General features: G+C 39.2%; 1 protein-coding gene across 1 annotated transcript; it reads right to left on the minus strand.

The window, feature by feature from the left end:
* Positions 1-1,866: 1,866 nt before the first annotated feature.
* LOC134205699 (transcription factor btd-like) lies at positions 1,867-20,292 on the minus strand. Its single transcript, XM_062681228.1, has 3 exons — positions 19,049-20,292; positions 3,678-4,027; positions 1,867-3,606 (listed from the first exon to the last, which is right to left on the minus strand). The coding sequence occupies exons 1-3, from the start codon at positions 19,121-19,123 to the stop codon at positions 2,079-2,081; spliced, it is 1,953 nt and encodes a 650-aa protein (XP_062537212.1). The 5' UTR covers positions 19,124-20,292; the 3' UTR covers positions 1,867-2,078.
* Positions 20,293-20,716: the final 424 nt, after the last annotated feature.

A 20,716-nucleotide genomic window follows, 5' to 3' on the forward strand; every position in this document is an offset into this window, starting at 1 on the left:
ACTAGATAAAGATTGTCGCTTCGGTTCCCTTTGTTCTGCTGTCCGAACATGTGGGTACCAAGCTATCAAATCGTATGGATTTTCCTTCTTTGACATTTAGCTTTCCTATCCTCGCCAGCAAAAGATGTTCCAGACAGCGACGACAGCGACAATCTTTATCTAGTAGCTAAAATATCTTTTGTCAATTCCTATCAGTATGCCTGATAGGGGCACCAGACGATGCAACAATACTCTAGTTGAGATCGTACAAGCGAACAGTAGAGCGATCGTAAACAACAGACAAGACCTCGGACAACAGTGGAGATAACATTCAATAAAATTGAGTAGGAAATTGTCATCATAATTGAACTACGAATGAGAGTTATTTTTCAAATGACATTTGAATGTTTTATTTAAATTGGAATCTATAAAATATATTTATATAACATCGAAGAGATTCTTTTGCATTATTTATAATCAATATTATTTTATTATTATTATTATTTGCTATTCACTTTTCTGAGGTTTTCATAAAACAGCATTTCATTATCGTTTCTGCATCTTTTAATTTTATCATCTTTGTATCATCCGCGCGCTTCAAAGGTACTGTAAACTTACGATCGATGTTTTTGTTTTGTGATTTGTAGATTCTATTTCATTTTCGCTAATTATGTCGTAAATGTCAAAGAGCTTCGATTGTTTGCAAATGTGTAAAATTTAATTTGTTCGGTTGATTGGAAAATACAACTTGTATGCGTCGTTAAAAGTTGATTAGGGTTTATTTACAACGGGACTTCCGGAGAGGCCCGCAACGGATAATGGGCAAGTGACTGTGTTGTTCATATTATTGCTTGATTTGCTTCTATAGTACATTCATACAACGGAGAGTAAAAAGTGACAGGAAGATACGAGTCTGTGGAAAAAGGCAATCAAAGCTACATACACGGAAATGTACAACGTGTTCCCCCATCCGACTCGGGGAAATTGGATTGGATTGAGACGCGAAAACAAAAACAAAACGAGAAACGACGGCCGCTACTATATGCACTACTTAATTTTAAAAATTATAAATTACTGTACATCAACACACGCGAGCGCACTCACAATCCCACCAGAATGAATCTGTTGGCATTACTCTCTATACAATTACTCACTCGAGGCCTGCCCGGGCCTGCCTAGCTACTAGACACGGAGGGAAAAAGTGGACAAGAACAAATTAATTAGGTTTAGCGGCGGCAGTTACGCTTCAACGAGGAGGCGAAATTGGCGAATAAAAAGATTTTAACCGCTCACTGGACCTCAATTTAATGTTTTTCTCCCCATCTCCGATTGTTGTGGTTCTTTTTTTTTGTCCACACAAAACACCTTTCGATGAATGGCTGGTTTACTGCTCGCCGGTTTTACGCCGTAACTCTTTATGTGCTCTGTTACTTTTCCGTGCGGAGTGGGAAAGAGCAACTACGGAGGAAAAAACAACAGCACCGCAAGCGGCTGTATGAGATGATTAATGAAAATATAAATAAATTTAATTATATTTTACAATTGCTAATTTCACCGCTTTTAATGACGTTCATGAGTGTATGGGTTCGCATCCGCATGCTTTTTGTTTCTTTCACTCGAAGTGGCTTCTCAAGCCACCCTTTTTCTTTTGTGAGTATATTATTTTCCACGTCTTTTCGCCCGCTGACAATTGTAGGAACATAAATAAATCATGACATAATTTAATAGTTTTCAGTTTCTTTTCGCATTCGGTTCTCCAACAGATATAAAAAACAAAATCTAAAGCTTTTGTATTGGCACTCGGGAGAGGAGTTTCTTTATTTCCTAACCAACTAAAAACACATTTTTCATCGCGCGATATTTCGCTTAGCTTAATAAAAGGAGAAATGTGTGTATTTAAAACAAAGCATGCCGTGCGGTTCAGTTCGAGCCTACTTGGATCCACGGACAAAAGGAACGTCACAAAAAATCTCACATTTTTGACAGGTTGCTTCGACGGACGGCAACAAAGGGCGCTTCGTATCTAAATTGCGCGCGCAAAACAATAGAAGCCGCCGCCGCCGTCCCGGCCGCCATGCCTAACACTCACAGTTACGCAGTTACTTGAACAGTTCGATCTCCTGTTGGTGTTGCTGCTGCTGCTGTTGCTGGTGCTGCTGACTGAGATGGTGATGGTGATGATGATGGATTGTGTAATTGTTCATCATCATGTTGTACGTGGCGGCCGCGGCTGACGAAGCCGCCGTTGATGCCGTCACGGAGGAGGTACCGTTATTGTTATTGTTGTTTGATTCGTTGACGGATGAACCACCGTGCGACGCTGGATTAACGTCACCGTACGCACTACTACTGCTACCGCTATTGCCGCTGGCATGCTGATGGGGGTGGTGGGGATGATGGTGATGGTGACTGGGATGGTAGGCAGCCGATCCTAACTTCACGTTCGAATAGGCGGCATAATTGGACGCGATCTCTGATGGGATGTGGTACACTTGAGCTTGCGAATGAGGTAGTAGGTTGTTGTTGGAGCTACTTCGCTGCTGGTGGCCGCTGGCACCGTTGTCGTTGTTCAGTAGACTGTGGCTGTTGGTGTACTCTTCCAGTTTCACTAGACTATTGCTAACCTCACTACTAGCGTTGTTGTTGTTTCGTCGATCAAGCGAGTCGCACCCGCTGCTACTATTTAACGAGGTAGAGAACAAATTCGATCGGCTCTGGAAGCCACTATCGCAGTACGGATTATGGAACAAGTTTTTGCTCGGATTACTCGCTTCCTGCAAAAATGCACTCTGGAAGTACGACGGGTGGTGGTAATTCATGGCCGTGGACTGATAGCCCCCGCTCTGACCATAGTCTCCCATCCCCGAGAATATCGTCTTGCTCACACTTTCGTACCCTTTCTCCTGCTTAATCTGTGGCATTCTAATGTTTGCATTAATGTCTTCCTGATGTTCACTACCCTTCAGTTTCTTCACCTTCGGTACCGTCAATTGTCCGCCTTTGTCACTAATTTCTAAACGCTTCCCACTGCACTCCACTTTTCCTAGCTTCGTATCTTCTTTTTTCATTTTCGCCTCTTCCGCTTTTTCACTTTTCTTCGCAATCTTCTTCGCTTTGTTCTCATGCGTCTTCACGTGCTTCGCCAAATGATCACTCCTCATAAACTTCTTACTACAAATACTGCACGTGAATCGCTTTTCCCCCGTATGCGTACGGAAATGCCTCTGCAGCTCATCCGACCGCGTGAACCGCTTGCCGCAGAACAACCATTTACACAAAAATGGCCGCTCTCCGGTATGCCACCGAAGATGCGCCTTCAGGTGACTCGTCTTGCCATAGATCTTCTCGCACCCCGGTATGTGACAGATGTGCTGCCGTTTCCCCTTCTCGTCCGGACCGACCACCGGTGGCAGACCCGACAGTTCGTTGATACAATTAGGGCAGGTACAACGAGCACAGCGGCGCTGTGCCTGTGTTTGGTGTGAATAATCTTCCAGTTTCAACCCGTACGCTTCGCCGTGCCATCCCTGGTACATCGACTCTTGTGCGAACCAAGGATTGCCGGCCATGTTATTGTAGTAACTGGCCGCCGGGTATTGATACGATGGATAGTGCATCTGTTGCGACCTGTGGATGAAACAAAAAAAAATTCACCATTACAATCTAGCGTTTTTACAAGTTCGAGGGGGTGAACTCACCTTGCGGTCATTTCCAACGCTGCCGCCGTCGCAGGGCTCTGCTGGACCATCGCGCCGAAACCGTACGCGGAAGTGGCGGCAACGGCAGCGGCGGCTGCTGCGGCACTGGTCACCGTGTCTGGACTGGCGGCGTTCGAACCGCCTCCACCGGTCGTACTGAAGCTGCTACTGGCGGTGCTGGCACCGGCACCGGTTCCTCCTCCGCCTCCGCCCACACCGGAACCGTTCGAGGAGGCGATCGATTGCGTCGGAGAAAGTCCCGCCGAACCGAGCGATGCCACCGAGCCGAGACTGCTGACGGAGGGTGGCTGCGGGGGATACTGATACGGAAGGATGTTGAGCGGTGACAGCTGAAATAGAAGATAGAGAGAAAAGAGTTAAAACGAGGCCACGATTAGTGTTTGTTTGATTATTGTTCTGGCGGAGGTGTCGATTCGATTCACGTGCGAACCTTATGGGCGCCGATCACGAAGGGTTGAACTGAGACAAAGGCGAACATTGTGATGTGGTTTGGTGTTGCGCAAGATTGGGTGAGAAGCACTGAAAGTTACAAAACCCAAATCGTTATGCACGCTTACCATAGTCAGCATTATGATGATGATGTTATGTTTGAAGTCGATTCTGCTTCAAATAAGGCGTACTTCATAAACTGTATACTGCTAAACAAATCGAAACAGGAGGAGTGACAATTTCACCAGAGGACAATTGTTGAAAGTGCACTGACGACGATTAAATGTTGCTTTAAATCATAAACCATAAGTACCCAACCCTGGGGCGGTACCCAACAGGAAGCATACCTGATCGATATTACCTGTTTGGCAATGTAAACAAATTTGCTTTATGTTTTCCAGAAAATCTTATTCTTTGTCTGCTTCCATTTCTACTGGAAGTTGGATTTCAAATAACAAAGTACAAAACGGGAATCTTTCTCTAAATGTTGAATAACTTCCGGACTTTCCGAAACATTTCTTGGTTCTTATATTATTTTCTTCTGTAATTCTCAAATTGGCATTACCGGTGTTTGTGTGGGATTGTTAGCTGGGATCTCTGAGGCCTTGGATTGAATTGGACATTCTTTCTATGTCTACATATATATCTATATAGTATTCTGACCACGGCAATGGTTTAACAGGAGACGATGAAAAATTTGAGAAACATCTTTCACGCTATCGTAAACTTCTGTGCTTAGACAAACAGTAGACCAATACACTTATGCGAATGCGAAGTCAAATTCGTTGTCAGCAGGGACGGGACTTGCAAAGAGGATAACATGGCCGGGGTTCAGCCAAATTACACCAAGTACCAATGAAAAATTTCCATTTTTACCAAACTTTTCGTATAACAGATTCTTCTTCTTCTTCTTCTTATTGGCGTTACATCACCTCACTGGGACAGAGCCGCCTCGCAGATTAGTGTTCATTAAGCATTTTCACAGTTATTAACTGCGAGGTTTCTAAGCCAGGCTACCATTTTAGCATTCGTATATCATGAGGCTTACACGATGATACTATTATGCCCAGGGAAGTCGAGACCATTTCCAAACCGAAAATTACCTAGAGCGGGCACCGGGAATCGAACCCAGCCACCCTCAGCATGGTTCTGCTTTATAGCCGCGCATCTTACCGCACGGCTAAGGAGGACCCCGTGTAACAGATTTACCTAATCACAGGATCTCCTATAACAAATGTACGCATGAATTGACTTGAAATGCTTTCCGTTTTCCTTTTGTGAGCAAAATATCACAATTCAGTCAAAAAGCCGCTTGGTGCGGTTTGGCTGAACCCCGACCATATGATAATATGTAAAAGCATCTGCTTTCAGACAAGCGCTGTCACTAACTGTCCGATGCAGTTTTACGAAGACTTTTTCACTTTGAAGAGCGTTCCAAAACAATCGGGCACCTGAATATCAAACAGTTATGAATTTGTGTTTATTTTCTAATATATGTAAAAATCATTGTGAAAATAAATTTACAAATACGCAAATTGGAAACAGTTTTATTGTGCCGAAAAGAGTCTACACGGAACTTAGGTGGAACAGTTGAAAATCGATGGTCAACTGTGATGAAAAAAATAAATTAAAACAAGAAAAACGAAGCAGCGTCTTTGCCAGTTCCGTCGAAGGTGGGGTAATAAGTTAAGTCGATGCTGAAGGTCTCAATCGGCTAAAATCAAACAATGTGAAAAAAACCTTGGCGTATTCTCAAATTCACCGGTTCAAAGTGTTTCAGATTCAAGCTTTTAACAGACAATTCCTTCGGGGACTACATCCGTAATCAACCGTTTAACTAATTTCCGAAATAAATAATAGATACTCGGAAGTAGTAATAGGGAGTGTGTTTAAATTTGAGATATATTTTCTCACTTTATGCAAGCAAACTACTTGAGGTTCAAAAACGGACCATAATGATCGCATGGAATGGGACATTTTTGATTTTGAGTGTTAGACACTTGTATGATGGAAAAATCAAGCAAAGTCGTTGAAGACTCGATAATATTTTGAATTTGTGTTTTTCTTTTGGGTCTATATAATCTGGTAAAACGAGAATGTGCATCAAGGGATTTAAGTAATGATGGCAATTGATCTACTTCAAAATTGTAAATAATTTATTGGCCTTAACACTTCAACCAATGTAACCAAACTACCAATAGACCCACTTCATGAATTGATATATCTTGATCCGAATAGGTCCAGAGTTGTTTTTTCTTGATATGACTTGATCCAATCGCTATTCTACCGTTTTGAACATGACTCATATTCCGAACACTCGCTTTTAAATGGCCATTTTGGCTTTATTTGTGTACTTCTCTCCATAGGATCTTGAACTCATTAAATGATCACAAATTTTGTGATCTTGATCCTCAGAACTGAAAACCGATGGAATTTTTAGTTTAAGGGTGCCTAAACGCCAGTTTTCGGAATATAAGTCATGTTCGGGATTTGAGCCAAAACGGTACCAATTCTCTACAAATAATGTCCATTTAAAGCCCATGTAGATCTTTCAAATCACCGACCATAGTCTAATGGAGATTCCGAAGGTCATTCGATCCACTCCAAGGTAGAGTGCTTCTTGTTGCGACAAGGTCCGATCAACTAGTGTGTGAATTCACAAATAGGAAGTTCGGTTTTTTTACGCGACGCGAATCACGTAATAGAATAACAAATATTATCAACAGGCTGTCAAAATGCACTGTCGTATCGCATCGCACGTCGCGTTTACTCTGGCTTGCCCACTCTGGCTTGCCCAGCAGCACAAGTCAGGCAAAACTGGTTGCAGCAACTTGATTGTAACCAAGTCTAGTTACATGTGAGTTGCAGTTACCTACGTGGAACATGTGTGCTGCTGGGGCTAACTCTGTCAAGGTTGATTTTGAACATGGAAACTCCTAACGTTTGAGAATAAATATTCTTAATTTGACTGATGATGTCGTTTGGATTCCCTTCTTAACCAATTATCTACTGTTTACGATACCTGTAACAAGCTTTAGAATAAAATTTATCAATAATGTTTGATATATACTGCGTACTTGATATTATTAGGGTTCTGTACATGATTTTTTTGTAAACATGAATGGGAATGCCAATCCTCATCGCCCAAGTTGATTGTTTTCCGTTATGAATTGCAACATCAACATTTGATGTGGCATTGATGCAACTAGGAACCATGACCAGTCGCTTTCCGCTGCAAAATTACAAACCCCTTCTCTGGTATTCTAGAATTACTGCAATTTGTAGAAGACAATGCCACGGTAGAATCCAGAAATGAATGCCACAAGGGTCGTTCTAAACCTCATTTCGCGTTTTAGGGGCACAAATCTCAAGTAACACGAGGTGAACAAATCTGAAAATCTTGTTTCAATGCATTCTGCAACGCATCAAAGGTCAAATTTAGCTAGTTTTTGTACCTTGTTTTTTTTTTGTTTAGTTTAGTTAGTTTAGTGTCTCTAAAGACGTGAGATCAGGTCACATATTTGGTTCTGGCTTATTACGAAAATCATACGGGTTAATGAATTTAATTGGAAACACATATAGGAGAATGTGGCATTTGATATATTTTACTTTTTTCGTTCCAGAGATCGAACAATGGCGCTACGCTAATTAGCCAGGGCAAGTATAATAGCTTCGCCTCATCCAAGGAAAATCACAATGGAGTTAAAAAAAACTTAGCAAGGTCACTCCTAACGTCTATTCAACCTTATACATTCGCTTCTCCACAGCTCGATATTGAAGGAACCATCGAGATAGGGAGAGATCGGGAAATGGAAGGAAAATTAAAATGACTACTAGATCCAAAAAATCTCGTTGCTATGAAAAAGGACAACAAAAAAATGTCGCTTAACTTTTCAAAAGGACCTAAGTAACATTTTTTTCATGATTTAATTTGAATAGCGCAATCAACATAAAAAAATGAAAGCTTTTGATTGCAGTACTCAAATTAATTCATGAAAAAAATGTTACTTAGGTCCTTTTGAAAAGTTAAGCGAGAAATGTCGTTTCTTGTTGTTGATGTGTTAGTTATTGTCCAAAGATGGTCTAGTAGCCTAAAAATTTGAACATATCGACATATGGAGAGTGAATCCTGAGCAAAATTTGATCAGAACACATCGAGATAGAGAGATAACGGGATAAGGAGGTTATCGAGATGTAGAAAGCCCATATGTATGTAGATTGAAGGAACTGGGAGAGGGAGAGATATCGAGATATAGAACATCGAGATGTAGAGAGTTGACTGTAATATCACTTGCTTATGATGATACTCCTGAACCACCAACCATCCAACTCCTTATCGTTTATGAGTGCGTCTTAAGTTGAGTCTTAAAGTTGATGTCATATCATCATTTCCTCCCCTTCCTTTAATGCTTTGTCATTATGGACCTCCAATTGGGTTACTTATTAATTAAAATAAAAACAAATAGTAATCCATAAGCAGTTGGGGTAAGAAAGCGCAGCGCTTCGCAACGCAACACAATAGATCCAATAATAGATAAATATTTGGCGATTTTTATATAACTACTTTTCAATAACAAACTCAATATTATTGTTGATATCTGTCCCACGAAATGACATTCTAACAAGATGTTAGAATGTCATTTCGAGGGACAGATATGAAGCATTTCACTGTTATTGTAAAAATAAACGAACCTTCTCGGTGAGCATTCAAATCAGAGCCATTAAATCAGCTCATTTTCACATTGATCTCCTATTTCCACCAAGGTTTTGTGACTTTCCAGGTATCGCATTTAAAATACGTTGTACTAGCGGACCCGACGAACTTCGTTTCGCCTGAAATCGATTTACACTCTGATTAGTTATCGAGTTGTGTCAAAATGTCTGTTTCATTTGAATGGGAGCCCCCATTTTCAGAAGGGGGGCGGGGTTCGATCCATCACAGAACCATATCTTCCCTTCCAAAACCTCCATATGCCAGATTTGGTTCCATTTGCTTGATTAAATCTCGTGTTATGCAGAAATTTGTGTATCATTTGTATGGGAGCCCCCCTTTTCAAAGGAGGGAGGGGCCTCGAACCATCTTAAGAACCTTCCCCGGCCCCAAAAACCTATGCATACAAATTTTCATGCCAATCGGTTCAGTAGTTTTTGAGTCTATAAGGTTCAGACAGACAGAAATTCATTTTCATGTATATAGATTTAAAATATGTTATAAAAAGGGGCCTGGCATAAAATGCCTGAATGGTGGTATAAATTGATTCAATTTCATGTAAAATAATGGTGAACGCATGGTTGTTTATTTTGTCTTTAACGGATTGAACGAAAATCTCACGCGTGTGGCGAAAGAATCGCAAATCGTTAAATTTAAGTGAAAATGAAAGGATTTTGCTCAAATTTTTTATGGAAAAATGTTAAACAGATCCGATGATTACGAGACGAGCCAGCCTTAGACTGAAAGTCTCTTTAATAAAGTTAAAGAAAAATCCGAAGATTTTTTGTTATTTACCAGTTCCTACACTACTCGAAGAGAACTAGGATATAACTAGGTTGAAAATGGCTTTTAATTAAGCTTATTTTAACGTCTTACTCTAAATTACCGTTACACATCTTTTCTCTTTTAAAATTGCTTAATGGTGTAGTGTCTGACCTAATGTCGCACTGTAATATTACGGAATCTGTTTGCTCATATCGGCACATAATCGGCTAACGAAAAAAAAACTGCAGTAGGGTAAATGATATATTTTGGACATGTACATATTTTGGACAAGCCTGAGCTTCTTCAATCAATTGTAGATAATGTGTAGGAAATTTTTTATCGAAAGTATGATCATTGCATACTTTTACCTCAACTCTAGCGGCTCCTGATGAGAATTCACAAATCAACTATTATTTATCTTTAAAATTATCTAAAATGTATAGCTTTCTACCAAAGTGCCTGCTGGACGCCAGTATGCAGGAGAACATGCATTATAGAACTCTTCGTAACATGCACCTGAAACACGTTTAAATTGGTTCAAACGGCAATCTTGAGGTCCTGCGGCCAAAGTTTGATTGTAATTGAGATACTAACATATTCCAATCGCTTAACATGAACTTGAGACGGATGAAAAAGGAGTGACCAAATTGAAGTTATGTTTTATGCATCAGACATTTATTGGTCACCCCATGTACAGTACATGGATGAACCATTAATTGCCAACTTTCAGGCTGTTTTCAATGATATCGATAAGATTGCGAAACAATGTTAATTTCTGGTTTAATCTATGTCAGTTAAGCAAATAAATGCATTTAAATGAATGTGGATACGTGTAGGTAAGTCATACCATTGAGATCTGTAGGTGGCCATTTTTTAATCATGAGAAAATGACTCTGTCCAAAATATATGCATTTTCCATGTCGAAATTATATATTTGATGTCCAAAAAGAAAATATTTCAGTTCGCAGTATATCACAGTTTACACCTAGTAAACGTAATTTACTCAAAAATTGGGCAATGGAGACACAATACTAATCATAGGTTATGTATTTGGATGAACCTAGTGGTTTTCAATTGTTTTATACTATTTAATCTCGATATATTTTCTAATGAATGTCCTGCGCTTGTCCAAGATACATCATTTACCCTAAACGCTCATCAATGTACACGCAATCGAAGCAGGCGAAAACCGAGATAAAATATTATCCTAGAGAGTAGTCGAACGCCATACGGAACAGAAGCAAGTGTCAAAAGCTCCCGTAAATATTCAACAATTTCGTAAAGGTTCTGCAATTTGGCGCAGTCGGTAAGATATTTTTGTGAGAATGATGTTCATTTTTTTTAAAGCGACTGAAAAGCAAGAAACTCCGGAGCGGAAAATGCGAGTCCGGAAAAGTTCCGTAACGCAAATTGAAAAGATGCGAGTCCGGCTTTTACTGAAGCGCCATACAAGAATGCGAGTCTGGACAAGTTCCGTAGCGCTAGATGGAGAAATGCAAGTCCGGAAAAGTTTCGCAGCGCAAGTCGAAAAGATGCGAGTTTGATTATTACCGAAGCGCCAAACAAGAATACGAGTCCGCGGAAAACACGAGACAAGAAAAGTTCTGTAGCGCAAAAATGCCTGATTTTTATCGCATGATAAGAAAACGTGTATTCACTTTCAACTTCATTCGACAAATCGTTTTGGATAAGTAACGCAAATGCTGTATGCTTTTGGACCACACATTGAGGTTCCTATTGGATATAGGTCTTAACAATCTTGAAAAGTATCGTCGTCTATATCTTAAAAAAGTACACTATATCATAAAAAATAGAATTTTGTTTTTTTATTGGCAAGGAGAAGAATGTAGAGTCTGACCTAATGTCGCACTGTAATATTGCGGAATCTGTTTGCTCATATCGGCACATAATCGGCGGACGGTCAAAAACTGCAGTGAACGCTCATCAATGTACGCGCAATCAAAGCAGGCGAATTAAGGCCGAGATAAGATATTATTCTAGAGAGAGAAGTCGAGCGCTATACCGAACAGAAGCAAGTGTCAAAAGCTCTCGTAAATCATTGCAACGATGATATATGCATCCTAAGCATATAGCATCAATCAGAAATGTTTGATTTTTTTTTTAAATCTTTTTCACGCAATTGAAGTGATAAAAATGCGTAAATATTATTTCGGTTTACAATGTCTCTGCGCATAACGATATCAAACTAATTTAAAAGAAAAATAAGTTAAATTGAGAATAGTATTTTGGGTGGCACGAAAAAGAGTTTTTTTTTTGGGTTTCACAATGCTTTCCTCATGGAACCCTGACCTCGAAATAACGAAATAAATTAAATAACAAAAGTTTCAACAAATATGAACTTTACATGCCCTCCCTTTTTCCCACAGAAATTTAACGCAATTTCCAACAAAAGCAGGATTACTCAAAACTATGAGTAGTCCCGCTTCTTTTGACGGAAATTGAGTAAAATTTCCGTTAGAGAGAAAAAGATGGAAAAACAAGTTTTCAGTTACTGAGTAGATGAAAGTTAGAGTGGAGTATTTAGCGGAATCGACAGAATATCCGTGACATTTTGATAATCTTCCATGTTCGAATAAACTTATTCTATCCTACTTTTGGTAAAAAAAATTGGAATGTTCCAAATTATTTTGATTTTGGTTGAGAAAGCTTGTACCGTTAGTTTGTTTTTAACGTCAACTGTAATACAAATGTTTTTATTTATTGAGATCACCAGGACCTCACGAAACAAACAAACATTTAGTGTCCCTGTATGTGCACAAAACACAATTTGTACTGTTCAGAGATTGCTCTCTGTGCATAACTTTGCGTAACAAATGTGTATCTTTCTTCGAAAATAATTCTTCAAGTTATAAAATGAAACTAAATCATATCACACTGCGTATTTCCCTGAATTCTCAACAGTAGAACTGTTCTGTAATTATTCCACGGATGTTGTGTGATTTGTACAACATTGTACAACTGTTAAAATTACCGAAATTATGTAAAATTAGGCACTGTTGTCCAGAAACCTGTGAAACTCCACAGGAATATGTGAAATATGAAATAAGGTATTTCAAGTACATTGGAAAAAGTACTGGGATCCTAAACTGGATGCATGGTTTTTTAACGTAGGGAAAATCGCCTTTATGTAGAGATCCTCCACACTGTTAGTACTAACTATTGCAGATAATTCCAGGACATTAATAAAACCCCTCACATTGTCCATAAGAAAACATTATACGAAGAATTTGATAGAAATATTATTTCGATGTTTTGTTCTAAAAAATCGTCATTTCAATCATTATTCCAGTAGCCAGCCTAAATGTTTACTATTTAACCGCTATTTCAACGTGTATCTGCAGTTATTTACGAAAAAAGCCCTTTGGTTAAAAGCTAGAGGCATTATCTAAATTTACAAAATTTCTAGGATTGAGACAAAAAAAAACACTTACGAAATCTCTACGAAATTTTCAAAGATAAATAAGGCATGGAAAACAGTAGACTACATCCAACTCCGTTCACGCAAGACAAACTGATAAATAAGAAAAATTGGATTTTTTTTTGGCTATGCACTATGAGATGAAATGGTAAAGCAACGTCATTTTTAACGATTAACAGTGCAAATTTGCTTCGCTATTTTGACTGATTTCTAAAACTCACTTGTTGAGATTGTCTGTCGTACTCGTAATATTTAATCGTATTAAAATATTTCCAAAATTTTGTACACAGCAGCATTACAAGTTACAAAAGATTACATTATAGTGCAATGCAAATTTATTGTCTATTTTTTACAGATTAAAGATGCTAAAAATTGAAAAATAACTTGACCAAAATAAGGATACATCAAAATGTACTCATACCTTAATCCATTCAGTGGGTTTTGAAGATAGATTCAAAGAATTCTGCACATCAGAACATAATCTATAAGCAAGAAACGGTAGATGGTGAAAATTGGATACTCCATTGAATAGAATGTATTCAGTAAGCAGCCAGAGCGAACGAAATTTTATTTATGACCATGTCCAATAGAGTGGGGCGCAGTTGTATGGAAAAACGCAAACTTCGTCCGATCAAGTGAGATCAAGGTTTTTCTGAATCGTTTTGGGACCCCAATCAACTGTGCAAAATATGGGCTCGATTGGTTACGACCTCGCATGCCGCATCGCGTTGTAAATTTACATGGAGATTAGTATGGGAAATCGTACTTTTTTACGTTTTTGCTATTAGCGGCTTCAATTTATCATCAATCGCGTGACTCAATACGTTAGCATATAGTCTGGAAGATGCCGAAAGACTTTGCCGAAGAAGGTACGTAGCTGGAAGGTCTACAAAAAATGTTATTACGTTTCGAAAATTGATTGTGCAAACCATATGCAAGAAATCAATGTTTCTGCCAGCACTACCGGACGACCTATGGATATCGAAGGGCAAAACCCATCTTTCTTCTAGTCGGATTTTTTTCTTTGTGAAATGCTTCCGGATAGCTCCCATTAGCTCTAAAGCCCTATAAGATCAATTATTTTGAAATAACACTCAGTTAAATTATTGGTCTACGTAGTTCGGCAGTGCTGGCAGAATAAACGATTTTTTGCATATGGTTTGAACACTCAATCTTCGAAGCGCTATAACTTTTTCGTGGACGTTCCAGCAACGTGCCTTCTTCAGCAAAGTTTTCCGGCATCCTTTGGGTTATACTTTAACGCAATGTGCCACTTGGTTTACGATGAACTGAAACCTCTAGTAGTAGAAATGCAAAAATATACGTTCTTCCATACTAATTTCCATACAAACTTCAAACGCGATGCGGAAAGCGAGGAAGCAACCAATCGGTCCCAAATTCTGCACAGTTGTTCAGGACCCAGAATGGCTTCGAAAAACCATTGATTTGAAAAAATGACCATGACGCCCCACTCTAATGTCCAATAAGGTTAGTGATTGCTGGATAATGTTGAGAACCCGAAGATGACTTGACGAGTCCCGAGTCCGTTAATAAAACACCGAAATCTTGGAATAGAAGTAGTGATATCCGGAATTTAAAAAAAAACTATTGGACGAACCCCATTTTTAAAGAACCATGAATTCAGGCGAAACAGCGGCTCGAGACATGGTTTTAACAGTTTCAGATCATAATTGCGCTAACGATAAGGTGGACAATTTCGTTGGGGAATCATATTTCAAGCTCTATTTTGGTGAAAGGGCGAATGTCGCAAGAGAGGATTCTCTTCGTCGACTTAAAGTGCCAGGCAACGGATTTCTCTGCGGTTTATCACCTCAAAATGAAAGTTTTCATTATTTTTTATCGTTATGAGATTATAAACCGAAAAGAAATCCGCTGCTCTTTTATTTAAAAAGGGAATAGAACTGTATATAACTGTATAGTAAATATGTGACCGAATCTAATAGAACATCCAACGTGTCCGTACCTTCAAATGATTGAAAGAATTTAATTGTTACAAGCTCAACCAAACCGCGAGTCTTTCGGTTCCCCAAAACTAACATTATTGTGACGCGCTCATTTTTCAAACTTGTAAAGTGTACCCCTGCTTCAGTATCGAAAACAAAGAAGTTTAAAAAATGATATCTACGGAATGAAATTCGTTTTCAGCTGTTTGGAATTAGGACCATAGGACTTTTCTACAGTTTGTATTCACTATTGAAAGTTAAGTCTATGAATGCATTTCACCATATTTTATTCTAAAAAAATGACACTACCGTGAGGGACCGAAATCCGTCCACCTCATATCATAACAATAAATTAAAGGGGGTTTAAAGTAATTAATTTATGAATAATTCATTTTATCCTGTTCATATACTTGACAGTAAGCTTTTTGGCCATTGAAATGAAAAGTAGGCTTGGAAATTAAAATAACAAAAATTAAAAAAAAACAAGTCGCCACCCAGCAAACGCGGATTTTCAGGTGCCATTCGTTTGCATATTCGCCGTGAAAAATGATTAAAGATTGCAGTGAACTAAATAAGATCTACGAAATGTAAATCAAAGGGATCACTTTTCAAGGTGCGTATTGAACTATTCACAGCGGTAGAATAGTCAATTCATTCAAATATTCAGTTCAAAAATAGCTGTACGGATTTTGATTCTTTGATTCTGACGGATTAACGGTGGACGTAGTTTGTAATGCATAAAAGTGAAATGATGATTTACTGATGTGTGACAGTCTGTAAATGGTTGTTTTTATTGATACACAATCGATTTTTGGAGTGCAGTCAAAAATCATGTTTAAAAATATTGAGGGGGAACTGATCCATCTCCAAGATCTTGGTTTAATAAAAGTAGAAAGGTAATCTTTGATTTTTTTTTAATTGTGCCTTGCAACAAAATGACAACTTCTGTTATCATTTTCCAATACTCTCATAGATGTGTAAAATTTCTCAGCAGAACAAAAAGCACGTGCTATCAAAGCATTCATCGCCATAACCCACCACGTGGCGGCTAAATTTTCAAAAATATCAAAGTAGCTTTTTTCTTCAGGTATGTTTTTCTTAGGCGACTATCTGGCGCCTATTTTTCGTTGCGACTAAAATAAGCGGAGGAGTTGATTTTTTTATGCGTACAATATTTTTCCTACGAAATAAGGAGATATTCCGACTTGCTGTGCGTATTCATAAATAATTTTTGAATTGAAAGTCGACACCGCTTATGTAATCTTAGAATTAGGATCCTCTTTCTACGATATCTAATCAATAAAAATTCCTGAAAAATTCACCCAATGTTCGTTCAAAATCGGGCCAATCTTTAAAAAAACAGCACTTTTTCAATTTTTGTTTTCGATTTTAAAAATAATAGTTAGAGGCTTCTAAAAAGATGGGTTCTTTGGGAAAGTTGACCTTAAATAAGCCAAAGAATCGACTGAGGCAATAAAACGAGATACAATTTTTGACGGGAAAGGTCAATTGAAGTGATAAGAAAGCGTAAATATTGATTTCAGTTTTGAAATTTTTTGAAACCTAACCTCACTTTAAATTGCCAATAGGACTAAAAAATTAATCTAGTGCTTTCAATATTTTAGAATTTAGAATCCCAGCTTGGTGGTTAAAAAGAGCAGATTTATATTCTCGATGACACGACAGGAGAAATAGAAAAAAAAAGTAATTTCGGAGTAATCCTAAGTTTAGACAAGGCAAGTGAATTGAACAAGTCGCTTGAATTGAAGGATGGAACACCTTCGTTCAACTCAATTGAACGAAAAGAATATGTTCAACTTTTGGCAAGTCAATTGAATTCAACTGAGTTGTTCAATTCACTTGTCTTGTCAAAACGTAGCATTATTGACCTTTCCCGTCAAAACATTTTATTCTCTCAATCGATTCTTTGGCTTATTTAAGGTTAACTTTCCCAAAGAACCCATATTTTTTATGCCTCTAAGTATTTTTAAAATTTAAAACAAAAATAGAACAAGTGTTGTTTTTTTTAGATTGGCCCGATTTTGAACGAACATCGGGTGAATTTGACACGTGCATCACTTTTTTGTTTTCGATTTTAAAAATAATAGTTAGAGGCTTCAAAAAATATGGGTTCTTTGGGAAAGTTGACCTTAAATAAGCCAAAGAATCGACTGAGATAATAAAACGAGATAAATTGTTTGACGGGAAAGGTCAATTGTCAGGTAATTCAAGGCTATGTTTACACAATTCGCAAGATGGAAAGCAATGTCAGACAAACCAAGCGACTCTTGTTAACTTTCATGCTTTTGGTTGAATATTTGAAATATCGAATAATTTGTTATTGCCAAGTATCCAATAGTCAAAACCGACTTTTTCAAAAACATGTTTATTGATTCATTAGTTTGGACATTTAGGTTGCTTTTTGAAAGTTACTCTGAACATTTGGGTTTAATTTTAAAGCAGAGAAGCTTGTTGAAAAATACAGTTTTCATTAGAAATGTCAATGACTTGTATTTATCTTCTTTATTATGTGTTCAGCTTTGGGCTGATTCGCATCTTTAATGACGATTGAAATACCTTGAGTTTATTTCCTGAAAACAAACGTCATTAGTTTTAATCTAGGTTTTAATCAGGTAGATCTAACGTTTTGAACAGATAGTCAATGTCCAATACTAAAACACTCAAAAATGGTATTGAAACAATTACGATCTGATAGAAATGAAATGAGATCTCTACCTCAGACAATAATTGCACGAAGTAAATAGATCAGTTTTGAAAAACCCATAATGTGGCTATAAATGCACTGACAATATTCTACACGCTCATGCTAATAGTTTTACATGTGAATTTTCACTAGTTGAAAAGCATGGCAAAATAACGTGTAAATCCAGTCCCATGTGTCAAAACATGATTCGTTCGATACAATTGACCAACAGTGAAAATTGATATGAAAAACACGTTAGATTGCAAGGAAATGCTGTTGTGGCATAACGTCGAAATGCATATTGGCGCCGTTTTATTCATAGATTTGAATCATAAAGAAGCAAAGTTGTTTGATTTTCAGATATTTTAATACATTTTTTTTTATACATAATTTATAGTACATAATATAAAATGTATATATAATGAACTATCTCTGGTGGTTGATGGATCCGGGATGAAAGCTTCCAGGGTTTGCTGATTTTTTCCAGCCTGGATATGTTCTGCTCGATGTAGCCCACAGAAGCAAGAAAACACAAGTGGACGCCCTTGATCATTTTCAATTTTGAAGTTCATCTAAAAAAAATATTTATACATTATTCCGTTTCAGAATAGGCTTCTAGTGTAAACTTACCATTTTGTAGATAAACTAATGAAGTATAACCTTGAATGAAATCATTAAATAACCGACGCTATCACGAAAAACTTGATACCGTAGTAATCAACTTCATTCTGACTTCCAGCAGACATTCGATAGCCGCCATGTTACTGCCATCTTCAATGACAGCTACATAGAATCATGTTCAAAACACGTTGTAATAAACAGTTTTTTCAAGTACTGTTGATTTTAGTTTATTTCTTGTGAAATCAACGTGGTTCAGTGATGAAAATAAGGCCTGTTGAAACACGTTAGATTCACGTGGAAAAGAATATTATTTAATCGTGTGGAATATTTTCAGTGTGGGATCGTCAACACACTCCTAATCCTCCTGCAAAGTTTGTAAATTTCCAATCAAGTTCAGGCTACCGAAAGACACCAACCATTAACAAGTAGGTAGGCAGATCTTTACACAGCCCATAAAAATCCTAACGGTCGTTTTCATTCATAACTTCGAAGGATCAACTCCACACAGCACAGGTGTCACCCTCAAACGGACTCCGGAGGTACACACAAATTCCGCCAGGTACACCCCAGCTAATCCCCCTGATTGGATTTTTCCGCCCTCAAATACAACAGACTGTCCCGAGCATTTCGACGACAACCATTTGCAACGACAGTTAGTCGATGCAGCCGCCAAACTTTACCGTTCCTCGACTACCCATACTGCCCATCCATACTAACCTGTGTCTGATGGCTGCTATTGTTCCACTGATGATGGTTATGATACTGGGTCATGAAACTCGGTGAGGCCATCATCTTGAGGGCTCACACGGAACTCCCCTCTGCTCCGAGAGAGGAAATGTTCTGCGCTTCCGGCCGCGATTTGCTTCCAATTCCCGGTTATCCCTGGAACCCCTGGATCAACACACTTTCTTCGGCTGCCGTGCGTAACGTTCTCGCAATCAGGTCAATCGTTGTTCATCACCCGACGCACTCAGCCCAAGACTCAAAACGGCTTTAACAATCACTTTAATCCGCACACGATTGCTCATTTAATCTCATTAATTACGACGGATGGATGCTTCTTCCACGCAGCACATTTTCCCGATACACACTTTGCAGCGGCAGACAGTGGGTCAGAATCTGTTCACACGATGGTCAAAAACGCACAAACAACACTGGTTCCGAAGCAGCAGAGGGCGTAAAACAAAGGGCACTCTTCTGCCGGATCGCGGGCACGTAAAACACGCCAAAATCCGTTCGAAAGGGGATTAACACTATGTAATTCTACCCGGGGCCGGATAATCGACTCCGTCCGTCTGTCCGCCCGAGCGCCGTTGGTCCGCAGATTGGCGCGCGCGGTGTTCAATTTTTCTTCGCAGAGACCCACCAAAATTGGATACCTTGGACGGTCGGTCGCGGTTATTCCAGCATCCGCGAGTTGTTGTAGCTGCTGCTGTTGCTGCTGCTTGCTACGGCTGCCGAGATGCTCTTGATGAGAGAAGCAGAAATTAAACTCTAAACACTATTATTAAGTCCTCTTCTCACTGGCGTTCATTAGATCCTGGTGTGGGAACGGTGCGCGGGGCGTGCGGAAAAAACGGACACGAGGGTATGGCTCGGGCGCAGTAGAGAGGCGCGAGCGAGAGAGAGGCGAGGATATATGCCGCGGCGCGAAAGCCCCCGAAAATCGATTCGCACACTATCGCGCAATGCTGTTTACTGCTGCGAGCCGAAGCGCACCCGAATACGCTACACACATTCACACGTACGCACATACACACGCTCGCAGACGAGCGCTCTCTTCTTCAGACCGATTGCACTTCCAGTCTCTCCACAGCCAAGGCACGTCGTCGTAGCGTAGTGCGCCTGCCGCCGATCTGCCTTCGAAAGCCCAACTGAACGCGAAACGAAGAAAAAACTTATAATTATAGGTTACAGATTGTACGTTTTTCCCTTCTCATCCGGCAGACGAATTTCAACTGAGATCAGTTTTTGATTTTATTTTATTTTCCTAAAAAAAACACTACAATCTCGCTCGCAGCGATGAGGCTGTCCCTTTCCATCTGCTTCCCATCAGTCGCCGATGACCTTCGCACCTCTCGTTCCCGCACACGGTAGGTATAATCCTCGCATATAGTCTACCCTCGGGAGCGACGAAGGGTGCCGACGAGACGAACAAGGTGACGATGATTCGGTACTTTTTCCACTCACAGAGTGCCTGGCACTCACACCGACAAAATCTCAGCACTGCGCCGCACACTTGCAGCCAGCTTGTACAATAGTTAACGCGCGCGTGTACTTCAGCCAAATACCGTCACTGCGACAGTGTGCGTGCATTAATAGCAGGGTCCAATCGCGATAGGCTATATTTAAGCAGGCGTGGCCGACACCCAAACAGTTTATTAA

Source organism: Armigeres subalbatus, chromosome 1 (genome assembly GCF_024139115.2).
Source record: "Armigeres subalbatus isolate Guangzhou_Male chromosome 1, GZ_Asu_2, whole genome shotgun sequence".
Taxonomy (NCBI): domain Eukaryota; kingdom Metazoa; phylum Arthropoda; class Insecta; order Diptera; family Culicidae; genus Armigeres; species Armigeres subalbatus.

Bases quoted from the DNA above. Each gene is read 5' to 3' on its own strand.
- LOC134205699 (XM_062681228.1), bottom strand. From the start codon at position 19,123: ATGATGGCCTCACCGAGTTTCATGACCCAGTATCATAACCATCATCAG. The intron at 4,028-19,048 runs GTTAGTATGGAT...CTTCTATTTCAG, and splicing joins ATAGCAGCCATCAGACACAG to CTGTCACCGCTCAACATCCT. The intron at 3,607-3,677 runs GTGAGTTCACCC...TTTCATCCACAG, and splicing joins GCGTTGGAAATGACCGCAAG to GTCGCAACAGATGCACTATC.